The following is a 27,471-nucleotide window of genomic DNA, read 5'->3' on the forward strand; positions in this document are numbered from 1 at the left end:
AATATCTAGGAAAAGGGTGGTTTTCTGGAATTTTGAAAATTTAACGTTTTCTGTTGTCTCGGCTAAACGAGCGATTTATGAGCCTCCTGTGAGCACATTTTGGATTCGAGGTCATCCAAAAAGGGAGAATCTTTTTTCTAGTATGCGTACAAGTCGATGGTGATTCAACTCGATGATAACACCAGATTCGTTGTCATATATCCACGGCCTCATGCAGGTCGAATGGAGCAGGGAGAAGTTGCTTACTGATCACCTTGACTTCGACTCACCATGTTTCTCGGCAGCTTTTAATTAAATTTGGTTGGACCTTGAACAACGATTAGCTAAACTCAGTTAAGTGAAAAGGTTTAATCTTCAACAGAACTGGATTTCATCTGAAAAATTGTCAGTGCCTCTGGAGTTTGGCAATTTCGTTCGAGTTATGATGTCGCAGTCAACCACCAAGGGATTCCTGCTGGATTTTCGTATTTTTCCGCGCTCATCTATTTTACTGTGATTATGCGGTGATGTTTTTCCAGCATGAGGGATTTATTTAGAGTCATGGACCGAGATAGTCCGTCAAAACTCCGATTGTCATTCACTTTTGACATCAAACAGCACCAGATAAATATCTTTGAATCGACAGCGATGTCAACTAGCCGCATGTCGGTATATGGGCTCCGGGATATCTAAATTACGATGTAAAATAATATTGTTCAGTTAGGAAAGAATGCTTTCACCCACGATCATGACAGGGGAAACACTTCCTCGGCTCTTTCGCTGTTCCTCCGTGGAAACTGACCTTGGAATGGATTATAAAAAGAATCTTCTAGTGAACTGCACAAATGATATTGGGCCTCTTTTGAAAAGAGAAAGTAGCCGACTGGAAAAATATTGGGCTAACAATGAACTTCCCGTAGAGAGTAGAGTTGAAAGGGGCATAAGCCGTCAATTGAAAACATTTCGAGGCCCTCGGAGGATAACTCGTGTCATCAGTCGTCATGTATCATCGAAGTTCACGAAGTGAAGGATAAGGTAGTTTGAGGATATCAGGGGTTGACTTAGCTCCTTTAGATCGGATCTGATACAAAAAGTGTCTGGTACGTATTTGGATCAGAAGGGGAGCGAAACATTACGAGAATACAAATCACCCAGCTTGCGAGTTGAAGGTCCCAGCGCTGCATTTGCGGAAGAAAGCAGTTGAAGAAGCGTTCCCCGGTAGATTCTATTGACTCTTGGTAAACTTTCATGAGACTCTTCTTGTTGATGAGCAGAAGTTCGAAGATTTGGATATCATTTGCATGAGCCGTCATGAAAAAACGTTAAATCGGGCAAAAAAATCTTGAGCGGGACAAATTTTTACGACCATAAATGCGGAAAAACGCAAAATGCGGAAACACTAAATACGGATAATTTTTATATTGTCCTAAAAGGGAATGAATCGGGACCCAAAAAAATTAACGCTAAATGCGGAAAAACATTAAATGCGAAGACGTTAAATCCGGATCCGACTGTATATATTATTTGTTATAATGGCTGTTCTATCCTTGTTTTACATGCCATCTTCATCCTGTCACAAGCATTGGTCAAAAATTGGCTTCAATACATGAGCTCCTTTGCTGGAGGATACGTGACTTTGGCTTGCTCGGAAGTGGTATTCATCTCCAAGATGTTTTTCACTGTGGAAACCTGGAAAAGGTTAATTATCCATTCAGGTGAGTTTTTCATAAGATCTTTTACTTTCCCAATATCTATTTAGTCTTTTTTTAGGAAGTATCAAGAGAAAGAATTAATGCCATGCATTTTAATTGTTTGGAACAGGTATGGGCACAGCCAAGTTTCCTTGGAATATCTTTGGACATCCACTGGTGCTTTTACAGAATCAGACTCAAATGAAGAAGAGGGCGATAATAATACACGACCAGAAAGTAAAGGTAAGTCAGTTGGTTGTAGTTGTAGATTGTATCTTAATGTGTTCAACTCTTTTAAATCATTTTTTAATGAATCCTTCTTTGATTTTCCTTTTTTAATGCAGCATCAAAGCAGTGCTTGGAAAGGGCTCAGCGTTTAAGTGAGAGTGGCTTAGACCTTCCTTCCTGCTTGTTCTTCCTTCTTGACCTCTATTCTCAATGGTCAAACTCACAAGTAAGTGAAAAAATAGCTCTTATAAATTTCATTCTGGAATTATATACACATTTTTTATTAATAAGCCACCATTTCTCTTTGGAAAAAAGTTTATGTGAGTTTCCAGTCATTGAATACATACTCACATGTATTCTTTTCAGACTGAGCATATACATGCTTATGTTAATTTGCACAGAGCCTGTATCATGAAATATTTTGCCAATTTAAAAATAATAATTTGGTCTTTACCCATAAAGAAATCTGGACTTAGAGGAAAATTTTATTGCTGTGCTCTTGATTGTGTAGCTAACAGATTCAATCTGAAACAATGGTGAAAAATTATCTCTGAATTTGTATCTTCGTTTCCTGCAATAGCTCAGATATATCTGGGCAAATTCAGCTACTGATAAACTGTCATTACATAACAATGATCCATTATTTCTTAAGATTGTCTACTACATTTTATGGTTATTAAATATTCATTTGTCAAAAGCTGCTATTATTATTTCTTACTGTTCATGCTAAGTTCATATTTGAAAAGGGAAGAAATGGATTTTTTGAGTGCTTGGCATCCATATAAAGATACCAAAGGATGAATTTTGCCATGAAAAAATATTTGACTTAGCCGGGATTCAAACCTGGATCTCCCGATTGCCGGTCAGGCGTGCTACCAGTTACACCACCAAGCCATTTTCCCAGACCGAACTTCGGGATGGGTTTTACCGAACAAGATGTTGACGTCACAAGTCCACACTGTGGCACATTTTTACTGCCATGTATGTTTTTAGGGATATAGTGTGCTCAGTTTCTTTTAGCGGTTGAATTTTAAGCTTGATCGTGGCAAAATAATGTGTAAAATGCTTGAGAAAATCATTTCAATGTTGAAATTTTCCTTGTTTAGTCCCCAGTGCCCTTGCACATAATTGGAGAAAGCATTCGGTCACTTTTGGCTCTGAGTGATTTATTCACGGATGGCATGCAGTTTGCTCGGATGCTGCGCTCAAGTTTAAGTCTCTTGCGAGTGCATGCTCCTGAGGATCAGCTTACATCTCAGTATTTGGTGCTAAGTGCCTGCAAAGCTGCTGCCGTGCTGGTTGCTAACATGTCACCAGCTAGTCCAGTGAGTACTTTTTCTCACACCCTGAGAAAATCAAAAGAGATGCTGTATCATAATCATTTTGAATCATTGAACATTGGATTTTGTGTTTCAGTTAAAAAAATTTAACCCTCTTTGAGTTGCAAGCTGATACATTTATCTTTTCTATCAAAATGTGTTGTTGTAATTTATGTCACTGCATTAATTTTGTTGGCTAAACATTTTTTATCAGTAGGAACCATGTATGTGGTTCAATGTAAGTAATGTAAAAAAATCTCAAATTGACAGATCAAAACATAGCTTAATTATATTTTTTTCACTAAGGTGCTACATTGTACACCCATGTCTCGTATAGCACAATTTCGATATAGCGCAAATTCGTTCCTCGGGGAAACATTGCAACGCAGTGTAGCGTAATCAAAAATCTTAAACGCTCTCGTGATAAAACGTGAACTTGCGCTAAGTATACACGAAATTTCTATCATTTTACGCATACAAATATTATTGCTTGCCTCAAATCTTCTTTTTTGTTTTGTATATTATTCGAAATCCATTGCTGTGCAATGGCCAAAAGGATAACTCGTCATTGGGTCCAGATAGCCGGCCTACCGAAGTAATTGTCTCGTCTCCTTAACAGAATGAGTTAATTTAGATCATTAATTAAGCGTGGGGCTAGTGGAAATGAGTTTTTTTTAAGAAACACTGGTTGAGACATAATTTTTGCCGTCATAGGTTATCAGGCGATTGACTTCCAGGTAGAGGGTCTACGCTAAAGCCTTCAAGGTCATCGATATTCACGGGGGAGAAATGGAGCGGTGGCCGAGTTGCGAATGAAGAGCACCAACATATAAGAGGGTCCCCTATAGAGTCTCAAACACAATAGCTTCGTTCCCTCCCCGCAGTCGTTGGCCCTCTGCGTCTCAAGAACACAGTTCAGCAGTAGAAGTTGATTTCGATAGAGCCATGCAGAGTAAAAACCCAAGAGAAAATGGCAAAAAATAGGAATGCGGGTAGAAAAATCAAGAATTTATCAAGAAAAACCATAAACCTAGAAGAGAAATTGATATAGGTCAATTGCTTTGAAAATGGAGAACGTCAAAGCGATATTGCGCGGAAGTTTAAACGCACGCAACCTTATTCTGAATAAAGACGAAGTTAAAACATCAGTGACCTCAGCCGCACCAACTTCAACCAAGCGGTCTACACATACGGAAAGTTCATAGTGAATCAGTACAAAAAGACGAGAGTAGTAATCGCTCCGAGACATTTAGTGAAAGCTCCGGTTGGTTCCAGAATTTACACGGCAAGCAGGTATTTTCAGTGCGGCGATATCAGGTGAATCTGCAAGTGTTGATAGCGCAGTCACCACAATATTCTCTGATGAACTCCAAGCTGTGATTGAAAGTGGCTCCTTTCCCCCTCAACTAGTTTTTAGTGTTGACGAGACGATATTCTATTGGAAAAGAATGCTTTCTCGTTCATTCATTTTCAGGGAAGGAAAACCTGGGAAGGCTTCAAGACATTTAAAGACTGTTTCACGTAGCCGCTAATGACTCGGAGGACTTCAAATTAAAATGATTTATCATTCATAAACTCCGCTAGCTATGAAATGGCATTCAAAGTAGCATTTGCCTGTCACTTCGATGAGCGACAAAAGGGCCTGGGTGACACAGTAGTTGTTTTTAGACTGGTTTGAAAAATCGTCCACTGCCGGCAATGCATTACGAACCCCTGAGATAGCAGATGTTAGCCCACCCGCACGACAGGAGGGAATTTCAAAAGCACATAAGAATTTTTTTAACGTGAATAAAAGTCTTCAAATGCGTGCATACTATCTTTAAAGATGTTTTAAACTATAAAAAATTATATAAATAATGTTTTCTAAGGCTATTTATGGGAGTATATATGTTTTAGAGGAAATTCAATACCCAAGACCTATGCTACCAGGAACGCATCCCTATCTTCCCAATGTTAAAACGCTCTCGTATAATGCAAATTCGTATAGCGCAAAGACCCCAAGGAACGCATCCCTTGCGCTATACGAGACATGGGTGTATTCAATTTCACTCAGCATTTCTTGCTGATATCCCAGAAAGAATAAAATTCTTTCTCATCGATTGATTATATAAATTCTGGGCATTTTTTGAATTCTTTATTTATCTACTGTGTCTCTTATTTGAAGTGAGAATATCTGCCTTTGTAACAGGATTCATATTGAAAGTTTCATGTACCTGATTTTAAAGTGTGTTCAAATGAGCTTACAATAACATTGTGTAAATTAACATTATTGCGTCTATCCCTCTGTCATTTCTATTTTATGGCATTTAAATGCATTTCTCCATAATTTTTCCCCTTAGGATATGGAGGCTCAAGACAGAGTGCGTCGAGCCCTTGAATTAGGACTCAGGAGTTCCTTCATGCCCACTAGGCTTGCTTCAATTCATGGCTTACTTTACCTGCTGCAGGCAGCATTTTCTCGAAGTCATATTGTAAGTGGAGTCGGCCCTATTGGGAATCGTGATGAGTCCTTAGGCGTGAACAGTTTGAGGCGCAACAATCCCCGCCAATCGAGAGGAGAAATAAACATGCAGCAGTTATCAGGGAAGGCAGGAGAAGTAGTGCGGAGGGCTGTGGCCAGTGGTGTGGGTATTGTGCAACCACCATTGGGTAGTGAATTACAACTTTTACTTCCTATTGCAATGGAATATATTCAGAGGCATTTCAGTGAAGAATTAAGGTGAGTTTCTTTTAATTTTTCTTAATTATACTATTGGTTCAAAAATTGTTTTGACTTTGGTTTTTTATCCGCCCCTAAAATTTAAAGAGATCCAAACCATTTCGATACCTCCACTACACAAACACTCAACAATCGCCCACCAAATAAAATCTGCTCATCTAGTACTATAAGGGTGACTAGATGAGCAGATTTTATTTGGTGGGCGATTGTTGAGTGTTTGTGTAGTGGAGGTATCGATTTGTTTTTACTGAAAATATTTATGGGCTTTTCTTAAGGTTAAAATGACTGTTATGTGTCTAAAGTGAAACGTCTGGTGCCTCACCAAATTGAGGAGGATGTAGTTTCAACTTTTCAAGTTGTCATCCTAAAATATCAAAACCTGTTTCAAGTAAATGTCACGTAGAATAATTTAGTTTTCCCATTAATTTTTTTAAATTTTAAACAAATTCAACCAAGTTTAACCTGACACAATCTAGTTCATCATTTGAATCAAAATTGATGAGAAGAATATTAACATTTATCCATAATCTTGTGATATGTACCTTCCGAGAAAAGACAATTTTCCGCTCCAAAATGGCTATGGTTTCAATTAGTCTTTTTCGTATCTATGTTCCCCTACATTTAAAAAAGTATCTTCTGTTAATTAAATACGTAACATTTTTTTCTTTCAGTTCATATGAATTGGAACACAATGAGGAGCACACTCTGCTCTTATGGGCATTGATATTTTTCCTGCTGGAATCCCTGGATGAAGGTCGAGAAGAAATCATACCACTCCTATCCTCACAGCCATCTGCATCAACACATAATCCTGATGGCAGAGAGGGTGCTGCCTCCCTTCCTCCTGTTCTTCGTCTAGCATTGTCCATGCTTTCCCACGTGGCTTCCACTCCTGCGTCATCACCCACGTCATATGGACCATTCAATCCATTCTCCTCTTCTCAGTCAAGATCTCACGCCATCACGCTGAGGATATATTTGGCTCTAATGCAGGTAGGTACTAAAGATGATTTATTTTATTTTATTATGTTTATGTGTACTTAGTGGACTTTCGTTTTTCTATTTTGATCCAAACCTGAGAAATTCTTGTGGCAGTCTTCGTTAAATGTATTGTTTTCAATTATTTATTAGAAGAGAAATTTAATGTGATCAATCGCTGTGAAAATGGAGAGCGTCAAAGCGATATTGCACATTTATATGTTTAATCTAGAGATGGGTCGAATAGCAAATTTCTTGAACTCGAATATTAAATCATAGCTCGAATATTCGAATATCTCAATTTTGGAATACCTCGAATACTAGAATTGTGCAGAGCATACGAAACGTTCATTTTTGAATTTTTCTCCCCGATCATTTTCCATTCCCCATGTCGAATGATATCTATTCACCACTCTTTTCTGCGAATTTGATTTAGTTCGTCAACTTGCCTAAAACGGTGCTGCATGCACTAAACGACCAGAGTCCTCTACGTTGTTTGTTTCCAAGTCAACTACCAATGACGTGCGTGCGACAGTGTATGGTGTGAAATTCGAAGTATTCAAGGTATTCGAGATTGTACTTCTAGAATAATTATTCGAGATCTCGAATATTTTCTAGTATTCAAAGTATTCGAGTATTTGCCGATACTATTCGAACATCTCTAAAATATAGTAATTTCTGTTTTTTCATCAATTTCTCATATTTTTCCCAATTCTTAATTGCTTATGGGGAAACATGTCAAAACAAAGTTCATGCACAAATATATTCTTTCCATTGGTACAATGAGTGTGGTCAGTCCACTGTCAGTGATTTGAACAGCTGAGTTTCCACTCTGGATGCAGGTGATGATCTTTAGCAAGAATAATGCCTTACCATTTATTGTGTTAGGTAACATTCATTGAGGAGAGATAGTAATGATTATTTTTAATGTATTTTTATTCCTATAGGGATTGGAGCGTCTCATAGTTTCAGGATGCCCTGTTGGAGTACGTGTGAGGATGAGTGCTGCCAGTTTAGCTGCAGAACTGTTAAGGCATACTAGTCCAGTGGTTGCTCTCCCAGCATTGCAACTACTCCTCTCTTGCATGTATATGGGTAAGCAAAAATGGTCAATCATGCTCCCCATAGTACTTGGCTCATTCATTGTCACACAGTTTGAAGCATCTCTTTACTTCACTGTGTTGCGTAAACTCATTTCTGTCCATTGTTTAGTGATGTGAAGTAAAAATTCTGATTTACAAATGTCTTGTTTACAATATATCTCCAATTTTTTAACTTCTCTCCTGATTCTGGGCATTGCACATGGGGAAAATCACGTAAAAACCTCCACTTAGTAAGACCTCCATTTTAAGTATTTTCCAAGTTTGTTGCTTGTCCCTCATGGTACCATCCATGCATTCACCCTTACTCATTCCATTTCTACTAAGAATTCTACGATTGCTGCTGAAGAAAACTATGAAATTGAAAGTCCGATGATGGTGAAAAAGAAAGTCTGTAAACATAAATAGGTGGGGGTTTTGAACCGAAATGTGTCTTGAACTCAATCATCTCTTGTGTTTTGTGATTGAAAAAGTGTGTATCCAGGATAACACTATCAGTTGAGAACTTATCAGTCTTTACGGTTGAAGATCCAGTTAATCATGTAGGTTTGTTTTCTATTTAGACAGAATTAAATTATCTGAGCAAATATATTTGCTGCCCCATGCAGGTATGTTTCAAGCTCACATTAAAATCGTAATAGATTTCTGGCAAATAATTGTATTCTTGGCATTTTTCACAAATATGAAAATAAAATTATTTAATTTAGATTATTTGCTCATTCAAACTGTGAGGTGTAGGTATATGGAATAAAAATACTATCAATGTCTGTATGTAAAATTGTTTTAGCACTTAATTGCCCCAAATCAGAGCAATATTCAATAAATGTTTGAAAAACAATTATCTGTGTTTAATTCTAGTCAAAGGTGATTGCACATTGAAGTTCTATGGGATGACATATGCCGGCATGAATTAATAATGAGCTATATTTGTTTTGAGTTCTGTTTAAATTTGCTAGATTATATTTTTTCCATTTCAGGCTTGAATAATGCACAAGGAGAATTGACAAGCATGGATCAAAAGGGAGAAGTACCTGGTTCTGATACTGTGGATTCTGCGAATCCTGAGCACCTACTCCATGCAATGGAGCAGGCATCAGCCCTATTCGACAGGTTAGAATTTTTAGGCACTTGAAAAAGATGAACTTCTGGGACATTTTCATTTGGTTGAATAATTCGTCAGTATTGCATAAAATTTAATTACCTTGATAATGCTTCCCACAAAGAAATAAATATTTGTAACCAGTTATTAACTCCAGGTCACTAATAATTCCGTAATGAGCTTCACTGATCCTTTTCTGCTAGGAGCCCTTTGCACTGAAAATCTGTACTTGTGTTTATTCATAAATTCTCTTAAATTTTCAAGAAAATAACATGGCTATTTCTTTGAGTAATGCCTTTGATGAACTATCTATCATTTAACCCTTTCCTCTTGGGTGTTGAGTTATAGTCAGCATAGTATAGCTCCAGTAGGGTAACTATGGGAATGGATGAGGGGATAGATCCCTCTCAAAGCCTCAGAGAAATGAAAAAATTGTTTAAAACTATTGTCTAGTTTTGACGTATAACAAATGCATCTGCTCAAAGTTACATTTTATGTACCAAAATGATGTAACATGTATTTCCAGGCATGTCATTTTTCAAAAAATTTCCCCGTCGCCATACCAGGTCATCCCCCACCCCCAAAGCATATTCCTAGTCATGCCACTGCATAGCTCACCACCAACTTTCTTATCAAGTGTCAGGTGATGCGCCACTCTTAAATTCAGGGGCATTTAAAAATTAAATATGTACATGCTAAGTGGACTACTGAAATAGAGTAAAAAAGAAGGGAGATGTTGCTGGCCAATTTGTGGGTAAGAGGGAAAGGGATAGAGAGAGGGGGGATAAGACAAAAAGGAAGATGGACTTTATTGGAAGAAATGATCATGACTTGCAGTTACTGCAGGCCAAGGAGTCATATTGGGGATGGAATGTACACCAGCAGGCCAGCTCTGTGTTGATCATGTAGTAACTTGTGGTCATGGGGACTAAAGGGGGGAAACAGTAGGTGAGATATGGAGGATGAAGGAGACATGGAGTGTTCATCAATGTTTATTCGTCCTCCCACTCTCTTTTCCTCCACAAATTAGCCAGTGACACCTTATTAATTATTTAATTTAGGTATTCCTTTTGGCCAAAAGAGGTCCTTGCATACTACTGCTGTAGAGGATGAAACAATCTGGATGCAAAGGGTTCAAGGTCTGTATTTAGCCTTTTGGACTGTGGCAATGTGCACACAAGTATGCTGCTTAGTGGTACTGTATGTCTTGGCAGCATAAACAGCCTTTTTCTTATAAAGCTGACACCTCTGAGGAAGAAGTTGCCTTGCTGGCCCAGGTGGTGGAGCCTATATTTAACGTATCAAAGCGATTTAACACAAGGAAAATATCACTTGACACACTGTATTTTAATCTTTTCTTAATATACATTCACTTCAAGATGGCTTTCTAACTAACAATCTCTTGTTTATCCCCCATCACCATAGCGTCCAATCAGCAAAAAGAAATCAAAATAAAAACAAACATGCGTACAGACAAATAAAACACAACAAATTAACTCAAAAACAGAAAACCAACCAAGCACATACGAAAGTGATTTCAGTCATAAATACACATACATCATATTTGAAATCCAAATCAATGAAAATAATGTTTTCCATGTGGAATTTTCACTCACTCTTGATTTGTTGGTCTTGTGCAAAAATCAATTCAAGGAAATAATAAACACAGAATAATTAATGTTATGATAAAGAGTTAAGTTTCCTGTGGATGCTGGAATGATGGATATATATTCACAGCAATCCATCGCATTAATTTTTTTCAGAGTCAAGAGAGGCTATCCTTTTGAAGTGGAAGTTGTGTGTGGTGTTCTTCCTCTTCTCCTGACTCACTTTTTCCCTCCGTCGGAAATTCTCACCAAGGTGATAGGAGAATTTCTCTCCAGTCAGCAACCCCATCCTCGCTTGCTAGCAGCTGTGCTTTTCCAGGTAAGAAAACATATAGCATATATTGATGGTCACATGTATTTTGAAGGGTATTTCATCAGATGATATAAATATCCTGAAAGCCTTTTGGTTCCATGTCTTACATTAAAATAGTTTGAGAAAACCTTATTAAATTAGGTTAGGATATTCACTAAATGTATAGATTCTCATGAAATAATTAAGATGTGATGTGATACATTGAATAATCTCAAGTAGGTCATGACCTTCTTTGCTTTTAGTCTGAAAACGTAACGACATGACATTTATGCACTTGCTATCGGAAATTGACTCTAGAATTGTGCAATGCCTAAATTTTTACCATATTTGTTCAATCCAATCTTCAATTTACCATTTAGACATATTCTTAAACAGCTGGTATGATAAATATTTTGCTTTCTATTCAGTTTTGCGTAAATTCAGGTGTGTCATTACTCCTAATGTAGTGAAGTTTCAATATCTTCCAGGTTACCTAATTGGTGAAAAGATATTATTTGCATATTATTCGATTAATTTTTTATCTACATTTTTGCTGAAAATTCCTTTTCCCAGGTTTTTGAAAGTGCATGTCAGCAGTCTCAGCTACCTCTCCTGCAAGAGTGGGTTGTTTTGAGTTTGTCAAACTTCACCCAGTGTTCTCCAATGGGAATGGCCACGTGGTGTCTCACGTGCTTCTTCATAAGTGCCTCGACCAATCCTTGGCTTCGTGCCATGTATCCTTTTGTTTCAATATCTCTTAATTTTGGAGTTACATAACTCTTTTCTACTGTCAGGGTATTACATATGTTTTGGTATTATTAACGGATGTGAAGTAAGGTCCTGGGATGGAGATAATTTTAGCCCAAAAACTTTGAATTTGAGTAGAATTAACATACTACCAGGATAGGGTAATAGACCATGGATTATTTAATATAGGTAACTAACCACTTCTGCTTACTTCTGTGGTCTGAAAACAAACCAATATCCGGAAGATTTGAATTGTTCATCATTGTACCATTTTCCCCTACCCCAGTTTATGGTAGATAAAAATTGGAATGCATATCAGGTATGCGTAAATTCTAATGGACTGGCTTATTAGAAATTAATATTTACTTAAGAGTTGCATGATCAACATCAATTATTGATTTATGCTTTATGTTCTTTTAAATTACAATCACTATTACATCTTTTCACATATGACTGATCCGTCAGTGCTAGAGGTGTTGTTGTTATTATACAGCCTCTATTATTACCTCAGGGTGATGCTGTGCTAGCTTTCTTTAACATTTTGATAGATTTCCCCATGTGCAGTCTCGCATTGGCAGGTGTGAGTTTGAAGATCGACGTCTACTTTGCATAGCTGCATCTGACTTCTACCATCAGGTAAATATGCTGAAAGAATGTTTGCTCAACAGCATTATGTTTTGATGGATTTAAAAATTGTTTATTAATGAATATTTGATTCATATAGGAGATTCATTCTGATAATTTGTGGCTTTAAGTAACATGGCATAAGTAGAAACCAGGATTTTGCAACTTCTAATGTTCAGTGTTTTACCATTCATTGACTTGAAAGCTTTTTTTCCATCATTCAAAACCCAATATGTTTGAATGGCTTTAACGCATAAGCTGTAGGAAATGTACATCTTGCACTACTGGAATGTACATCAGCAACTGTAGAAAAAATGTGCATGTAAGATTGACCTCATTCATGCCCTCTTTTCCATCCTCAATGTATCATTATAGTCCAAATGCTTTCTTTTTGAGGGGGATGTTGTCCAGTTTTTTTTATCATTGTCTATTCTAATGGAGTACAAAAATAGAGGTACCCAGATTTTCCTATTTTTAGATCTGTCACCTATTCTGCTTAAGCTATTTGCTGCAAAAACTTCATTTGCATTTAACTAGCTTAACTCTGTTGCAGATGGGTTAATGGCATTGTGGGCTCATGCTGAGTGGCTCACCACCTCTCTCCTTTTCCTCATCCTCTTGCAATGACCGACCGTGAATTGGTGTAATTAACACTGTATTGAGCAATTCTATGCCTTAAGAAGCAGTTCTCTCTGTACAAGTATATGGACCATAACTCTTTTGGCATCTCTATCTCATGTAAAGTGGGCTAGAACTTTTGTATTTTCTCGTTTAAAAATTATTAGAAAATGTATTAATGAGAAATGCTTTTTTTCCTTAAACTCATCATTCCCTTTCATCTGACAAATTCTTTAAATAAAAGGGGTCATTCGATGAGACCCAAAATCATATTTCATTACAAGAATTTGGTAGTTGGAAGGGAAATATATGTAGCAACAAAAAAAAATCTCTCCTCATTCAGCCATTCACTCATTTTATTAATATGCTAGCAAAAGAGTTGCTGCCCTATTTTCATGAATTAGTGTTATCGTTAGAGTTTTGACTCATCAGTTAGTTCAAAGTGAACTGCTCATTGGCGGAAGGGATTTTTTTAAGAGTTTAAACATCAACGATGAGGTGAGGCTGACGCACAATTCCGAGGGATTGCCACCACTTGGGAGGAGTCAGGGACATCATCAACTTCTCAGCAGATATTTCAGGCGTCAATATTAACACACTCAATGCTGAGAAAATTTATCATAACACACTGCCACACGGAAAAAATATTTTGCAATAATATCAGATATTATGTCTCCCTTAATCGTATACAATCATACATAGTTCAAAATTATTAAAATTTGCACTATTAATAAAGAAGATATTAAATATTATAATAAAAGTATAATAAATATATTATAATAAAAAGAAGGCAAAAATTCTGCTGCAAGCAAACGACTTGTATCCAGTCACAGGAGAAGACACACTGAGACGCTGGGCACAATTGCAGGGTCTAGTAGAAGACGCGGAGGCAGATGGCGGGTCGAGAAACCTAACGGGACCGATGCCTTGTATTCAAGGCATCCGCATCCTAGGCTAGCGCGGGATGCCTTGAATTCAAGGCATACACATTGAGTGTGTTAAACTGTGAATAGCTCAAGAATACTTGCCATTATAATCCCAGTTTTTATCATACCATGTTTTGTATCCTCTTATTCATTTCCCTGCTCTTCTTATTCTCATGTCCTGGCTTCTTCTGCATCAGTTTCATTCCTAGCATTTCCCTATTTGTCTTTAGTGACTCATAGGTTCTCCATTCATTTATGCTCCCAAGGTTGAGTGTCTTATATAAGTCATCGTTGTTCATTTGTTCAATTTAGTGATTAGGAACCGGATTGTGTCAAACCTCTCAGAAACGGTTCACTACCACAAAGTAAATTGGGAATATGTACCTCTTTGATTCCGAAATATTTCACAGCAAATTATGCACCCATTTGTCTTCAATACTCTACATATTTATAAATGCATTCATTTCATGTTGCAGGTTATTCTTTATTGGGGAATATCTATTTATTTGTAACGAATGGCAAAGAGTAGTACATTTAAGTCCATCAGACATTTTAAACTCTTGGATGCTGTTTTGGATTCACATTTTGACTCTTCTATTTCAGCTGACTAATGACAGCCAGAAACAGACCTTCTTGTCAACTTTTGGAACTGCAGCAACCGCTCATCCTCAGTCCCCCTTCTCAGACATTGTTACATGTCTTACCTAAAAATTAAATGTTTAGACCAAATATTACAAATCTGAAAGAGAGATTTTATTCAATAATAATCAAAGGATGCTTGGGAAGGTTGTGAGGTAATAAATGTGAAGTCTGTCAGTAAGTTATCATAGTAGAATCCCTGTGATCTAAAGTGCTAACACAACAAAGAGTGAAATGTTTTGATTTATTTTTCTGTATTGAATCTCTGCTCAGTAGGTTGGTTTTAGGTATGTGTTTGTATGAAAACTCAAGGTTAGTGCACCTGTTGTTTCAATATTATTTCATGTGCAAATTCCTTTGATATCTGAGGTTGTGTTATATTGTTCAAATTGTAAATAAACATTATTTAATAAACTCTGTATTGTTTACACACAAACTATTTACTATGGAGCAATAAATTAGCCGATGGTGAGGGGGATCACATTCTCTCCTCCATCATAGTCATTAAGGGAATGGGAGCAATGCTCAGTACCAACTCAAAACACAGCTTGATAAACTTTAAGTTAAAATCATTCATGTGGATAATGCTGTCAGGGATTTTCAAAGTAGGTACCTAATCATATGTTTCTGAGACCTTCCAAATAATTCTTTTTATTAATATGCTAGTGAAAATTATTTTTTTAGCTATCTAAGAACATTGTTTAGCTTATGTGCTAAAAGTGTTATTTCTGTGAGAAGGGTCTTTTCATAGCATGTCTGCATATCACTGATAACTATGTGCTCTTTTTATTGAGTCTTGGAGTACACATTCCCAAAACTGTTTGGATTCGTTCTTATTTAGCTGTTGTGATTGTTATTTTTACGCAATAGGGGAAAAATGTTTCATCAAGGTATGGTTAGTTCATTTTACATTATTTACAAGTGTTTATCCTCAGAATATTTACTGGCTAATACCAAGTATTATGTGAAGCAAGTATATTGTGGTGTTTCCAGATAATTTCCTTTTCAAAAGCATTTGCATTTTCTATTTACATGCATGTTGATATATCTATGATACATTCTCTAAGTCATTTTTAAACCCTGTATATAATGTTAAGCTACTTTCAAAAGCTTGTTTGAACCCCCTGATATTCTATTTGAACTGTGAAAATTCATGTTTACAAATGAAATGAAATTGGTAAATGGAGATGGGTCGAATTGTCTATAGAATATCAAATTGTATATATCATGCTGTTGGTGATTCTGATACATTTTTTAATGTGCTTTAAATGAAATGAATTGTGGTTGACTTTTTTACCATAAATTTGTCTCCAGGAAATCTGCTTTTTAATCCTTATCAAGGATCCACTGTATTGTTCTCTCTAAAATTTTAGCATGTAGAAATGGTCTCAACTTGATGCTTTAGGTAACTTTTGTGACGAAGCGAAATGGGTTTTGACTACAGAGAATGGTGTTGGTAATCTCCATTAGATTTGGTCATAAATATGCTGTAAGTATTTGATTTAAAAATTGACAGTTTATAATATGATAGTTTATTTTAGCAAAAAATTTAAAAATAAAATTGGTTATAAAATATGTTTACACTTGCGGAAAAATCAATCGGTTGTCATCTTTCAATTCACTGCTTCAAATACATACATAGTTGCATAAATTATGTGCTATGATGGAGCATGAATTTCTCTTTGGCTGTGGTTCTAGGAGAACTATTTAATGTTAAAATAATGTTTGACATTCATAGTGAAGCATTCCTTGCTTCTAGGATGAAGCTGAAAATGTATGTATACTTACAAATTTTCCGAATTTAAATGTTTAAAAAAGTGAATGAAACATTTCTTTGTAGCAATTGATAAATTATGCAATGGAAAATTATTTTAGGGTAGAGAGAAAAAAAATCCAATTTATTACATTCTTTCCAGGTTTTCAAAGTATATTAGACTGTTGCCATATTTTTTAAAACTCTCTCCAACTCAACTACCTTGTATTGCATTTTGTTTTTCTTTTAAATTGAGGTATAAATTTGTTGAATTTATTTGATTTTTTTATAATTGTTTTTCATGTCTACGATTGTAATCATTGTGGTGTTCATAGGTGTATTGAAATGTTTTACTATTTATACTTCCATGTAGTTGTTATTTATTCAGTCCATTAGGAAAATAATTGAAAGCCTGCATTCATGTTTCTCTGTTTCACTTTCTTCCATTGTAATTTTAATTTTTGCTGCTCATTGTAAAATTAATTAATAAAGTTATTGAAATTATTTAGTATTTGTCAAAATGCATATTTGATGAATTTGAATGCACTAATAAATTGTCTGTCTTTTAAACAGTGCTGGAATCCTTGATAGATCTGAGGGGAAGTTATCTGTATCCTTTGCCGTCTTCGCTTTCATGTCTTATATAGGTGGGTCTACATAAATTTCCAGCTGTGGCAAGTCAGGTGAAGTGCATCTTCACCTCTATGTATTTTGCCAGGAAATATGAGAATTTCAATTTTCAAATAATTCATCAAATCCAGGAAAGAAAGTCTCATGAACTATGAACAAAAATATTTACATATGTAGTGACATAGACACTGATAGCCCATTGCTCACACATGCAGTCGTGGGAGATAGAAACCTCCTCCCCCATAATTTCTGTAGAAATTGAAAAGATGGAAACCTTTAAGGTGGCTCTCCAATGAAAAGTTTTCATTTACCAGCTAAAAACAAATTTTTTTAAATTATTGATGAATACATATCTTAAATCTATTATCTAAGCATATCAGACCTCAGATGCATCAATGCAGATAGATATTGCACCAAGGCACCGTAAAAAGTGATGAAACAAAAACAATGATATTATAATATGTCCTTCAATTGATGAACCTTTGAGTTGCTCTTTTGGTGAAAGGCCCAGCTCTACCATATTATTTATGAGAGAAGGGGAAATTAGGGGGGCTTAGAATGTGGGTGAGGATAAGAACTTTCATTGGATTCACTGGCTAGTGCCTATTGGGTAACGAGCTTATCAGAACACTTCCCTTGCAAGGGGAGCTTCTATGCAATTTTCTGTAGATAATCCACTTATGAGGAATGCTTGAGTCCCAGCAGCCTACTGTTACCTGTCTGTTTTCCACATTTGCATTTAACTGGAAATTCTGTTTACATGAAGGACAATGATAAGAACTACCTCATTCAAAGTGAATTATGTAACCCTCACTTGTCAATTTCCGAAAATCTTATCTTCTGCATAAAAATTAGATGTATTACATTCAAGGCGGTTTCATAGAATGTTTAGCTGGGTGAGTTAGTCCATGATTTCTTAGGTTTCGAGGTCACAATCGTTCCTGATCTTTAGGATGAAACGTCTTTCTACTCACTCAGCAATTTCTGTATTAGGAAGGAAAGAGTTGCAATGATATACACATACATATTTTCTATTAGATAGTGTCTAAAGTACGTGGAATCAGTTTTGATTTCCCTCTGTAAATGTTGTAAACCACAATTGAAGACTAAATTTATTGATGTTCTTTTATTTGATCAACCTGTGAAAAGAGAGGGAGGAATTTATGTTGTACCTATAGAGTTTTTCAGTGCAGCATTTCATCCCTTGAAAACCCACAAGTTGCCTATGTTATTATTAAAGTATTCTACCTATTACGGTAGGTTAGCATGTAGTCTTTACAAAGTAATCTGGCAGTCTTCCTTCCCATCACGGACTTCCCTCTTCAATTCAGCATAAGGCCTACTCCCTTTCATTCTATCTAAATATTCCATTCCTTCCTCTAACTCATTTACCCAATATTCTTCCCTCTAACACTGTTATCAACATCCCCTCCCCAATCAGTACTCCCTCCACCCTAACCTTCTGTCTCCTCAGTATCTCTTCTAGAAGCTACCTCTCCTCACCCACTATATCCAGCACTTCATTGTTCCTCCTCTCTGTCTGCTTAATCTTCTCCATTCTTCCATATATGTACCCACAACTCAAAGGCCTCCAGTCTTTTCTCATCCTTCTTCCTAGGTGCCCACATTTCTGCACTATGCCACTAAGCCTCCATTGCCCTCTTGGTTTCTCATCATAATTGATTTTTATTTACCTATCCATCCAATTTTCATAGGAAATATTACATTAACAGATTAACCCCTCAAGCGTGACTTCAAATGCCTGTGGTCCTTCTCTCAGCATGTACGACACAGCATTTGCGTTGTCCGATTGCCATGCCTCAAGCGTGCACGACACACCATAGGCGTCCGAATGTTTCATTCGGTATTCCTATCTCTAAAGTTTCCATATAGAATGTGGCAGGAAAGAAATGCTTCCTCTAGGGTCAGCGTCTGGTGGATTCTTATGAAAGATATCCTTCCACTCGAGCTCTGGTTTATGTGCTTTCTTAGTGATTGTGTGTGACGTGTAGGGATGCTGAATGCTTTCATCTCTGGTTCATTATCATCTGCTTCTCTGCCTTTTTGTTTCCTTTCTCTTTCATCGTGGCAATGATAGTGAAGGCATGGACAGTCCAGGCATTGTCACTCAACCCCTCTCGGAGCCTCAAAGACTGGCCAGCATCCCCACATCTTGGTATCTTATTTACGACGTTTGAGGCTTAGGGTTGGGGTGTTTTCACCCCTATGCTTGCTTTCGTGATTTTTTATATTTTTTTCTGCCTTGAGTCCACTCCATATCTGTGCCCCTCTTTAGTTGACCACGCTTCTAGCTCGAGTGAGTTGTGTGATGAGCAAGTGCTTACCACTTTGGAAGGAAGAAGAGAATGCAGAATGCTCAGACACTACTTCAGAAATTTCAATTGGATACTCTCTGGATTCCAGTTCCGTAGAGAGTGAAGAACCTTCTCATTTTTCTGTGAATTTTCAAGAAAATAATTGGCAAGAGATCGACAGTGCTGACCCTCCTCAACCTTTTGCATGTGAATTAGTGGGAAAGCAAATATTGCCTGTTCCGTGTATAGATGATCCCTTGGCATATTTTTTGACCCATTTTGTAGATAATGCCAATGAGGAAGTTATACAAAAGGATCCAAGACTATGTAAAAGTTTACTAATTAGTGAATGTTTGAAAAATAAGTTCCGAAATGTGTAAATACTGGGTAAGGAAAAATGCGACGGTGGTTGGCGTAACATGGTGGAACTCCTTCATGATGCACAAAGGTTAAGAAAAAGACTTCGCTGTTCCACAAAATAAAATATATTTGCGACCGGTTTCGATACAGCATATCATCATCTGGCAATTACAAGTATCAGTACATAGAATTTATACCCTTGAAGGCGGTGGAGTGGAGGTGGGGAAAGGGGGGGGAATGGGGGAGGGGTTAAGAGAGTGGAAGGTAGGTTTGGGAAGTACGTCGCTGATGGGTCACTGCACCGGGTAGCCGAGGGTTGGTGTATGATGATGAAATACGGGGAGGGGTGTTATTGAGTGGTGAGTGGCATCCGTAATGGTTTCTCGGAAAAAACATTGAACAGTGGTGAATGGTGAGAATACAATTGCTCGTTAACTAATGTGATGTTGGGTGAGGTTTGGCCCACTAAAATTTCCAACTGCTCGAGTGCATCAAGCCTTGGGCCGTTGTTTTCTTTATGTAGGATTATCTGTTCGAAATCGCTTGTGTGGTCGGAATCCAAGAGGTATTTGGCAAAGTGTGAGGTTTGTTTGTTGTTAATAAAACATGAACGATGTTCCTTGGCCCTTGAAATTCCGTCCAGTTTTTCCTATGTAACAGGAATTGCAGTCATTACATTGGAGTTTATATACTCCACTGTGTTCTCCGGCACTAATTTTGTCTTTGGTACTGCCTAACAGTTCGCCTAGTGTATTTTTATTGTAGAAGGCAGCTTTCACTTGGTCTTTTGGTAGTAATTTTTTGGTTCTGTTAGATATACGACCGGGATAAGGGATTCTACGCCATTTCCTGTCATCATCTTTCCCCCTTTCTGTGTAAATAAGGTTGACTGCGAGTCGTTTTTGTTTTTGGTGGTACAGTTTGTCAATGAGAACTTTGGAGTACACATTATTGGTTGCAATTAGTTTGATTGTGTTTAGCTCCTTCATCCTGTTGTAATTTGACTATGGAATCATACATAGTCTGTGAAGCATACAATGATTGCTGATAGTTTGTGAGAGAAGTGGTGTCGTGAATTGTGTATTATTTGGTCAGTGTAACAATTTTTTCTGAAAATCGAGAATTTACATTTTTTTTTTACATTTTGAATGGTTAAATCTAAGTAATTTAACCTTCCTTCACATTCAACTTCACTAGTGATTTTGATGTTTTTGTCCAAAGCATTTAAAAATGAAACGAAGTTGTCTACTGTCTTAGTGAGCCGGTCCACACACAGAAAATATCGATACGTCGACGACATCATATCATAATACCATGAGGCTGGTGATAACAAAGATCTAGCATTCAGAATGAGCTCAATGAACAAACTAATAGCTACGTGTATCACGGACAGAATTTAGAACAGTGCAAAGGACGGCCCTCGGATATCGATACAGGATATATGCGATTGACCGGGCAGCATTTTGTTCAACAAAACCTGCACACTGAGACATTTAAGGTTGGAAGAAGAAAGTGTGTTGTGTGCACAAAAAAAAACGGAAAGAGAAAATAATAATAATAATGTTTATTTGTCCAGAGATCTAGAAGTACAAGGGGTGCACTGGATATAGCTCAGGTAAAAATTTCTCCCTTGCAACTTGACTGAAACTACCTTGAAACTCACTGCCTTGCTTCTATGCTGAAACTGCATTGAAATTGAAACAAACCAGTGGAGTTTGGAAGAGGGATGGCAGTGCAGTAGCAGTGCAATAAAGAACTCCAGCTACTCCAATGAAACTCCCTTGGCCGACTAAACTGAAACTCCCTTGGCTAGCTACACTGAAACTCCCTTGGCCACTAACTAGAGTGAAACTCCCTTGGCTACCAGCTAGACTGAAACTCCCTTGGGCAGCTAGACTGAAACTCCATTGGATAGCTAGGCTGAAACTCCCTTGTTTGGCTGAATACATTTCCCCTACCCAATCCATTAAAACTCCCTTGTCAAGTCATATGAAACACAGTAAATTAAGAACTTGCGCAACTCAGCCAACAGTGGATGATCACATAACAGATTTCTCCCACAATTTTGCATTCATGATAAAAGATTAAGGGTGGACAGGTGATTGCGACCAACAATAGTTGTAAGTGCAATGACCACAACATTTTTCAAGACACAATTTATTAGGACATGAAAATACATCAATAAATTAATAACTGTCATAGGCACATACAAAAACATTCCAAATGAAAGAAGTCATGGAAGTTAGATGCTCCTGCAATAGAGAAGAAACATGACTGATGAGAGTCACAAACGACTTGACTCTAAATCAAATTAGCAAAATTGCACATAAAAAACTCTCCTTTACTTGGCTTATTAGTTACATGGTGCATTAATGTGAACCATTCAAATTATAGAAAGCAAAACTTAAATTATCACTGAGGAAGCATGCTCTTTGCATCATAGTTCAATGAAAAACGAAGCGATGACTCGTTACTTAGGCTATGTGTGAACTCAAAACGAAAACTACGCAAGATTTCAAAACATTCAGCAGTAAATAATAATCAGTAAATATACATTGCACTATAGTGAAACCCACCTGCATTCCTTATTTCTTCGAAAGCCCGCTCGAGCTCACCGCGTCCGATCCTCCGCAGGATGACTAACGAACGGCGCGGCATCCGCGGCATTGATGACCGGTCGGTGTATTTATCAGTGTATTATCCTCCTCGTCCGGGGTATCCATGAGGCAGGAAAAGTGTATGGCAGTCGCCAAGGCGTTGAAAGAATTCGTTATTGGCGGCATGAACCCCGAAAAAGGAGCTCGAAATCCTTAAACCTGCCTGGAAATAAAACACAAATTCAATGTCAATGTTCTCATGGCTAAACATGGAAGGAATAAACATGCCATCAGAGAAGTTAAAACGCTTACCTCCAATTTTGACTACAGTCTCCACCACCGACCTCGTTCTCCCCTTCACCTTTATTTCGATTAATTCTTGCCGTTAACAATCGTCGAAGTACCGGGAAAAGAATTATGCCATCTTTTCATGCCAAAACCCACGCTCACCACTCGTCTTTCGCTCCTAGCAACTTGAGAGAAATAACGGCAACCGACAGCTATACGCGCGGGAAAAGATATACGTGTTGCCAAAAGCTAAATGAAAAAAAATACATTGCCGCTGAAAACCGGGGTCGCTTATATGTCCGGTAGATGGGTTCCGTACGTTGGCAAAACTTACGAAGGGTAGCACACATGCAGCAAGGGAGTAGCAGTTCAAATTCATGAGGGAGAGGGGATACCCAAATGCTGCAGCAGCTCTGTGGCAGGGCAGTAATGGCATTCGGCAAGAGAGATTCAGTGGAGTTATTAAGTTGGCCTGGCCTACAAGCCTACCGTCCAGTTCAGTGTCAGTAGAGCTCATGTGCAGCAAGGGAGAAGCAGTTCAAATTCTTAGGGAGAGGGGATACCCAAATGCTGCAGCAGCTCTGTGGCAAGGCAGTAAAGACATGCGGCAAGAGAGATGCAGTGGTGTCATAAATTCGGCCTGGCCCGAGGCTATTGTCCAGTTCAGTATCAGTGGAGCACACATGCAGCAAGGGAGAAGCAGTTCAAAAGCAATGGACTTGCAAGGGAGAATGGCATCAGAGTTTCAGCTGAGTGCCCTTTTTCTTGTTGAGGACAAGGCAGTGCAGTGCAGTAACAAGGTTGTTTCAAGGCAGTTTCCACACATTCAGTGGAGTTTCAGCCCAGAATCAGCTCTGTTTCAAGGGAAAAATTTTTACTTGAGTAGGACACGTCAAGATAAAAAAATATATATACAATAAATACAAATATACAATGATGCAGGATACATCAAACTTTGTTTAAGAATTCATCTACAGAATAATACATACTTAATTTCAAATATTTAAGTAGGTTGGTCTTAAAAGTAGTGACACTTGATGGTGCCTTAGTTCAGGTGGCAATTTATTGTAGAGTTGAAGGCCCATACAATTTGGACCAGCGCTGGTATTCTTGGTGCGCACATACGAAACATGCAGCTGGTCAATTTGCCTCGTGGAATGATGGTGGACATCACGGTTCTTAATGTAATGAAATAGATTTCTTTTTGTGTAAGCAAGTAAATGAAAAATATACACACATGGTAGGTAATATGTCCAGTTTCTTGAACAAGGGACGACAAGGTGAATCATAGGGGGCATTGCACATCAGCCTTATAATTCGCTTCTGAATTTTAAAGATTTCAGTAGAATGGGGAGAGGAACCCCAAAACAGGATACTGAAAATAATGTGCAAGTAAAATTCACTATAGTAAATGGACAATAAGACATCATTATTTACCGTGTTCCTGATGCTTCTTATGAGAAAGCATGTTGAACTGAGCTTGCTGCGCAATTTGCTGATGTGCTCTACCCATGTCATATTTTTGTTCAGGATAACTCCGAGGAACTTTGAACTGGAAATTTTTGGGAGTTGTTTCCCCTCTACAACAATTGGTATTGCTTCGGATTCTTTATTTTTGTTACAAAAATGAATAAGGCCAGACTTTTCAAGGTTCAATTTAAGAAAATTATTTTGACACCATTCATATAGGAGTTTAGTGGCAGTGACTGCTGTAAGGGACAAGCTGTTCAATGATGGGGCAGATACAATAACATTAGTATCGTCAGCATAGAGTATAGGTTTGACACCTGTGACAGATTTAAGAGTACCTGGTAGATCATTTATATACAGCAAAAACAGAACAGGACCCAAGACAGAGCCCTGTGGCACACCTAGTAGGACTTCTTTACCAGGAGAGATAAACTGAGTGCCATTTTTGTATAATACAACATGTTGGTGACGTCCACTCAGATACGATTCAATCCACTTATAAGGAGTACCTCGTATACCATAAAAACCCAGTTTTAGTAGGAGTAGTTGGTGATTGACAAGATCAAAGGCTTTAGAAAAGTCAAAGAAAAGACCCAGAGTCTCCATTCTTTTGTCCAGATTTGAAAGTATGTGGGTCACCACTTCATAGGTGGCTGTGGATGTGGATTTAGATTTTCTGAACCCATTCTGAGAAGGGGACAAGAGACTAAATGACTCAAGGTATGATACCAGACGGTTGTAAAAGACCTTCTCAAAAATTTTACTGAGCTGGTTTAACAAGGAAATCGGACGGTATGAATTCATATCCTGTTTGCTTCCTTTGCCTTTGTAGAGAGGAACAACTTTGGCAGTCTTCAGAGAGTCAGGGAAAACTCCCAGCCTAAAGATTCATTAATGAGGAATAGGACTTGATCCTTAATGACAAGGATAGATCTTTTTACAACTCTCCCGGGGATACCATCTAATCCATGACTATTTTTATTAGGCAATTTGTTAACAATATTGGTCAGTTCAGATTCAGTACAAGGAAGTAGGTACAACGAGTTGCTTGGCGATTGGGTTACAGAGTAGTTAGGGGAATTGCATGGGATTGTGGGATCCGACTGAGACAGGAAAAAATCATTGAGATTGGATGACATGGTAGTATAATCAGAGATCAGTTCCCCTTTAGAGTCTTGTAATTGAAGGATGCAATGTTGATTGTGGTGAGCTTTGGATTCTTTGATGATTTTCCAAATTTCTTTTGATTTATTGTCAGCATTTACTATTCTTTGATTGTTGAAGGATTTTTTTGCTGTTTGAAGAATTTTATGGTATCTTTTCTTAAGCACCAAGTACTCTAATCGATCTGACACTTCAGTTTTATATTTGTAGTGAATGGCAGCCTCCTTCATCTCACTTGACAGACGTCTAATTTCATCAGTAATCCATGACTTTTTACGCTTGGAAAGTAAAGGATTTTTCACCTTCTTCAGGACTAAAGGAAAACAAATGTCGAAGTAATGTTGAAAAGTAGAATAGAAATACTGAAAACTATCATCAAAGGACATCAAACTATACATTTCAGACCAATCATGTGAATATAATGTTTCTTGGAAAGTTGCTATATTCTGCTCGGTAATATATCTTTTGTAGAAGCTGCTGGAGTAGGGGGAAGATGAATGAGAGATAGAACGATTGGGAGGCTTGGGGATAAGAGTGTCAAAATCAACATGCACACAGAGGCCAAAGTGGTCAGACAAGCCAGTATTTATAGTTTCAAATTGTAGCTCAGAGGCTGGGATGTTTGTGATGAAATAATCAATGAGGACTGACAATTTGCAGTAACTCTGGTAGGTTCTGAATTTACGACCTGTAGCCCAAAGGAGGAAAGCAAATCCATGAGGTCACTCTTCATAGTGGAATCTTTTAGAAAATCAACGTTTAAATCACCGAATATTATTATACCATTCAGACTTCTGGCCAGTAGGGACACAAGAACATCATTTATAGTATTTAAAAAAATGCTAAAATTTCCTCCAGGAGGCCGATAAATGGATAAAATTGCAAAAGTTTGGTTTCTCACTTTGAGTAAAGCACCAGAGCACTCACAAATTGATTCCACTGAACCGTCCAAGTTCAGACAGATCATATTTATCTTTGGATGACAATACAGAGCAACACCACCACATTTGTGCTGTTGTCTACAGAAAGAGGAGATTAGGTTTAGGCCTTCGATGGCAAATGAAGATATTTCCTCCTGGCGTAACCAGTGTTCAGCTAGTGCCAAAACATCAATCCCTAGCTCACTCATCAGTAATTCAAGTTCAAGGTATTTATTCCTAATACACTGAATGTTGACGAAGAAAAACTTCACTGTTCCATTTATCTCCCTACATTCACTGTAACCTTGGTGACGACACTTGTTTAGGTTTGAAACTCCTAGTCAGGAGCTGCCTGGTGTAGCAGTTGAACCCTCAGAGGAGTCAGTTTGATTGCTATTGATGCCATTAAGGGGTAGATATTCGACACTTGTGGCACTTAAATCTGATTTGGAGACAACCGGGGGCACATCAGGCTGTTGGCTCACTAGTGGCTTTTTGGGGGGAAAGTACTTGCCTATAGAGAAAAGAGACAAGATATAGATGCAAAAATTGCCCAGGAACACCCTCACTCTGTTTACAACCCGGTTATGAGCAGTATCACACACAGGTCAACTATTAAGCACCAGATAATGGGAGCAGGAAAAAGTAAATGTCTCGGAAAATTGTAAGTATGTATTCATAATTATAAAATTTAAACAATTTTTTACTGAATATATTTCTTTTGGATAATGATAACGATGCAATAATATTTTACTTCATATCTGCACAAAATCTCCAGTGGCTTAGTTAAAATTAAAGCACCTTGGGTGGTTAAATACCAACGATTATAGCACCATATAGGAATGGAATAGCGATGATGCATATGCTGTGTCGTAAATGTTTGTGGGGATATAATTTAGCTTGTATGTGACTTAATTACAGGGAATTTTTGCTCTTACCTTAAATTTGTGTCGATAAATCGAAAGATTTAACTTAACGTTCCTTAACCTCTTGTTATTTGGATTATACAAAATTATAAAAATTTAATAACGTTTTGAGCATTTGGATTCTTGATAATTATATATTTCATTATCCCTTTACGTATTTATACATTGTTATCTTCACTACTGTCATTTAAATTTAATCTTAGAAAAAAGTAATGCTTCAGGAATCTATGTGCCTTCAGCGCAAAAAAATATCCAGCTCATATGAAGGCCTCAATCCAGCCCAATCCTCCGTTTGTAAAGCGCGGGTGTTACCCTTTTTGCCCACAAGTTTGTTTAAGTATTTTTAGCGTTGTATTAAATATTTACCGCACAGAAAATCACTAAAGTTATTTAAAACAATTAATCAATGATTTTTATAGATACTTTCATCAACTAACGGTGTATTGCTGGTAAATATTGAACAAATAAACCTCGACTGGTGC

General features: G+C 37.5%; 1 protein-coding gene across 2 annotated transcripts in view; it reads left to right on the forward strand.

Annotated features, from left to right (window-relative positions):
* LOC124153929 (huntingtin) overlaps positions 1 to 16,823 on the forward strand; it is an 88,017-nt gene extending 71,194 nt beyond the window's left edge. For both annotated transcript variants that reach the window (XM_046527336.1, XM_046527338.1), the window contains 12 exons: positions 1,560 to 1,694; positions 1,801 to 1,913; positions 2,015 to 2,124; positions 3,005 to 3,223; positions 5,557 to 5,936; positions 6,608 to 6,929; positions 7,862 to 8,009; positions 8,992 to 9,124; positions 10,877 to 11,039; positions 11,586 to 11,746; positions 12,308 to 12,395; positions 14,531 to 16,823. In XM_046527336.1, coding sequence (XP_046383292.1) covers positions 1,560 to 1,694; positions 1,801 to 1,913; positions 2,015 to 2,124; positions 3,005 to 3,223; positions 5,557 to 5,936; positions 6,608 to 6,929; positions 7,862 to 8,009; positions 8,992 to 9,124; positions 10,877 to 11,039; positions 11,586 to 11,746; positions 12,308 to 12,395; positions 14,531 to 14,635 — 2,077 coding nt within the window. In that variant the 3' untranslated portion in view covers positions 14,636 to 16,823. The remainder of the gene's footprint in view (positions 1 to 1,559; positions 1,695 to 1,800; positions 1,914 to 2,014; positions 2,125 to 3,004; positions 3,224 to 5,556; positions 5,937 to 6,607; positions 6,930 to 7,861; positions 8,010 to 8,991; positions 9,125 to 10,876; positions 11,040 to 11,585; positions 11,747 to 12,307; positions 12,396 to 14,530) is intronic.
* Positions 16,824 to 27,471: the final 10,648 nt, after the last annotated feature.

This window comes from Ischnura elegans, chromosome 2 (genome assembly GCF_921293095.1).
Source record: "Ischnura elegans chromosome 2, ioIscEleg1.1, whole genome shotgun sequence".
In the NCBI taxonomy this organism is placed as follows: Eukaryota; Metazoa; Arthropoda; class Insecta; order Odonata; family Coenagrionidae; genus Ischnura; species Ischnura elegans.